The sequence below is a fragment of the Arachis ipaensis genome, chromosome B5 (genome assembly GCF_059453495.1).
Source record: "Arachis ipaensis isolate K30076 ecotype BB chromosome B5, ASM5945349v1, whole genome shotgun sequence".
Taxonomy (NCBI): domain Eukaryota; kingdom Viridiplantae; phylum Streptophyta; class Magnoliopsida; order Fabales; family Fabaceae; genus Arachis; species Arachis ipaensis.
Genome location: NC_142440.1, coordinates 82,209,938 through 82,213,755, shown reverse-complemented (window position 1 = coordinate 82,213,755; position 3,818 = coordinate 82,209,938). Strand labels below are relative to the sequence as shown.

The 3,818-nt window shown below is 39.1% G+C and overlaps 1 protein-coding gene across 1 annotated transcript; it reads right to left on the bottom strand.

The window, feature by feature from the left end:
- Window positions 1-2,680: 2,680 nt before the first annotated feature.
- Window positions 2,681-3,818, bottom strand: LOC148564776 (uncharacterized). Its single transcript, XM_088487086.1, has 3 exons — window positions 3,664-3,818; window positions 3,006-3,515; window positions 2,681-2,873 (listed from the first exon to the last, which is right to left on the bottom strand). Exons 1-3 carry the CDS (start codon window positions 3,816-3,818, stop codon window positions 2,681-2,683), a joined length of 858 nt encoding a protein of 285 aa, XP_088343212.1.

Below are 3,818 nucleotides of genomic sequence, written 5' to 3'. Positions count from 1 at the left end.
CCAGAAACAGAAAATCAAAGGATGCAAAAGAGAGTAAACGAAACTGAAAGGTAAATTCAGATATGATCTCCCTAATTATCACAAATTCTAAAAAAACTAAGAGAGAGCTCTCTAAGAAATCAAATTTCATCCTATTTATACACTTTCCAAATTAGTCTTCAAGTAATTGGAGTGGGCTTTGTGGCCTTGTATGAAGTGGATCAAAATGGCACTTGGGTGCTGCTTCCAGGGGAACGTTGCATTCTCTAAGTGAGCACAGCGTTTATTTATCCACGCGTGCACATCCTTTTGCCTATTTGCTTATCGATGCGTGTGCATCATGTACAGGTGCACGTCACTATCAGTCTTCAGCTCCAAACATGCTCGCGTGCCCCTTTCATGCGTACGCGTCGTTGATAACGTTAACTTAGTGAGTGCTACGTTGGCTTAGTGAATTCTGCCCACGCGTGCGCGTCTTCCACGTGTGCGCATGGGTAGCAAAACATCCAATTTAGGCCTTAGTGCCAGCCAAGCGTGAGCGTGATTTGTCACAAGTGCTCTATCGACGCATGTGCGTCATGTACGCGTGCGCGTCGATTTCAAAACTTTTCCTCCAAATCTGAACGTGCCCGAAAATGCTGAGTAAATGGATGTAGCGCTCTTTTTGAAAGCGAGCGCCAACCACTACCACGCGTACGCGTCATGCACATGTACGCGTGGATCTTCAGAAATCCATCCCTGACGCGTGTGCGTCATGCACGCGTGCGCGTCGCAAGTGAGCGTGGCGTTCATTATTTGAATGCAACGCTATACTGTATGGCTTCTTCTTTTCTTCATTTTCTCTCCTGAAATTAACCAAACAAGCAATCAAAATCTCACCAAAATCACAAGAATTTGCATCAATCATAATAATCACTTAATTCTTGCCTAAATCTCATGATTTTTGTATAAAATAAATGATGTTTGATTGGATCTAAATGATCATGAAATTCCACTCCAACCACTTACTTATTGTGCAAGAAACTGCATAAAACCTAATGAAACCAATGAAAAATTCTTGTGAAACTAGCATAAGATGACTTGTCATCACAACACCAAACTTAAATCTTACTTGGCCCCAAGCAAGCACTAAAACATGAAAAGCAATGAAATAAAACAGAGAAGCCTATATGTCCTTATTTAGCAGGTGATTGAATTTGGTTCATGGGGTTTTATGCAGATTTAATTGAAGCTCTTCTTTTATTAGATTTCAGGCTTGAAATGTCCCTTTAAATGATGACTAAAGTTGCTGCTATGAACCTTGTTATTCATCCATCCTTGGTGTTTTGATTTTCTTTTGTTTTTCTGCTGAGAAGCTTACACTTTTGTTCAAAGCTAGGTGTTATGTGTTGCAGCAGCTTTTTAGCTTGGTTTTTCAATCAACAGATCTCCACCACAGACACTTGGCTCACAATTCATCCTAAGACATTGATGCCCAGCACCTCTTTGGGTTACTAAATGCTTTGTAATTAGGTTTCTCTTGATAGTGGATTTTCGGTTGGTAATCTCGGATTAGTTAATCCAAGTTACCAAGTTTGAAAATACTCCTCAGAACCTACTAATCCAAGCAGATCCTAATACAATAGCATCACAAGCATATGTCCTAAGGTCCAAGTTATTGGTGTCTAGCCTTTTTATTTGTTTCTTTCATTTTTGTTGCTAATTCTTGGCTTTTCTTCCTTCCTTATCTTGCTCTTTCTTTTTCCAAGGATAAGTATTAATTGAAGGTTTTACAACAGCAACTAGGTTCACACTACAAGGGATCATCCTAACCTTTATCTTTTATTAATAAGCTTGCTTTAATAATCAAACATACATACCACCACTGAACTCTATTACTATTCCTACCACATTGGACAATCACTTTCTTTTTCAACATTTTTCTCTTATTCATGCAAAGGAACAAGACATATATTCAAGTAGGATGAGTGATGCAGACACTTATACTAGATCATTTATTTGAATGATAACAGGAAAGTAAACCAATAGAGTGCAGATAAGGATAAACTTATCAACAAGGAGAACAATTAAACTTTCAACTAAAGCACAGCAGATTTAAATAGTTGAGTAACCATACAACCTTTTGGTATTCTCTTGCTTAGTCTTTCATCCTCCTTCTTAGCTTTTAAGCTTTTCTTGCTGATGATGTATAGTCTTCTAAAAAGTTGAACATTTTTCTACACTGGTAGTGAAAGTTGCTTGTCTCCCAAGCACTTCAAAAATGGTTAATATGCATGAATGTTTGTAGGCTTTTGAACTTACTTCGGTGTGTGAACACCAAAGTTAGTTCCTTGCCATTACCTTTTATGCAACATCTCAACCATATATGAAACCTTGTGCTTTTGCTAAACAGAATAACACTAAAGACTAAAAAGCATACAATGGTCAAGTAGTTTTTCTGATTGTTTGGAGCTAATAACCCTTTATGCAGAGGGTTGAAATGTGTTTTTAATTGTAATTTTTGGTGGGACACCAAACTTAGCATCCTTCTTTTACCCTTAAATTGTTTTGGTGTGTAACACCAAACTTAGCTCCTTACAATCCAGATAAATCTACTTAACCTTTTTATTGAAATAGTTAAGAAAAGAAAACTACCTTTGGTTGGGTTGCCTCCCAACAAGCGCTTGTTTATCGTCAGTAGCTTGACGTCTTCCTTCTTTGTTCATCCTAGCCCCTGAACACTCTCTACCTTATTCCAAGATCCTCCTAGATAATGCTTAGCTCTCTGGCCATTTGTTGTGATTATCTCTTTTGCGGTTTCATTCAGCAGTTCAAGGCTTCCATGTGGGAAAACCTTGGTTATCAGATAAGGGCCAGTCCATTTAGATTTGAGTTTTCCAGGGAAAACCTTGAGCCTGGAATTGTAGAGGAGCACTTGTTGTCCTGGCTTGAACTTCCTTTTCAGGATTTTCTTATCATGCCACTTCTTAGCTTTCTCCTTGTATATTTTTGTATTTTCATAAGCTTCTAATATGAATTCCTCTAACTCATTAAGTTGCAACAGCCTCTTCTCTCCTGCTACTAGAGGGTCAAGATTGAGGAGCTTAGTGGCCCAGTAAGCTTTATGTTCTAGCTCCACAAGAAGGTGACATGATTTCCCATAGATTAGCTGGAAGGGTGACTTTCCAATTGGCATTTTGAATGCTGTTTTATATGCCCGCAGATCGTCATCCAATTTTCTTGCCCAGTCTTTCCTTGTGATCTCCACTGTCTTCTCCAAGATTCTCTTTAACTCCCTGTTTGCTAATTCAGCCTGGCCATTAGTCTGAGGGTGATATGGTATAGCTACTTTGTGAATTACTCCATATTTGTGAAGCAGCTTTTCTATCTGTCTGTTGCAAAAGTGGCTGCCACCATCACTAATAAGGCCTTTAGGCACCCCATATCTAGTGAAGATGTGTTTCTTAAGAAATTGAAGAACAATTGATGTATCACAGGTAGTTGTTGCTATGGCTTCCACCCATTTGGAGACATATTCCACTGCTACCAGAATGTATCTGAAGGAATAGGATGGGGGGAAAGGGGCCCATGAAATCTACCCCCTATAGATCAAACAGTTCTACTTCCAAGATGAAGTTTTGGGGCATTTCATTCCTCTTTGTCAACCCTCCAGCTCTTTGACATTCATTGCATTGGTGCACAAACTCTCTGGCATCCCTGAATATAGTTGACCAATAAAATCCACTTTGAAGGACTTTAGCTGCAGTTCTTTCTGGCCCAAAATGTCCACCATTAGCTGAACCATGACAGTGCCACAATATGTCTCTCATCTCATTTTCAGGAATGCACCTTCTATTCAT

What these genes read in the sequence shown, in the direction of transcription:
- LOC148564776 (XM_088487086.1), bottom strand. Translation starts at nt 3,818, where the DNA reads ATGAATAGAAGGTGCATTCCTGAAAATGAGATGAGAGACATATTGTGG. An exon ending in ATATTCAGGGATGCCAGAGA is followed by an intron (nt 3,516 to 3,663) that starts GTTTGTGCACCA and finishes CTATTCCTTCAG; the next exon opens with ATACATTCTGGTAGCAGTGG. An exon ending in AGGCTGTTGCAACTTAATGA is followed by an intron (nt 2,874 to 3,005) that starts GTTAGAGGAATT and finishes CTACAATTCCAG; the next exon opens with GCTCAAGGTTTTCCCTGGAA.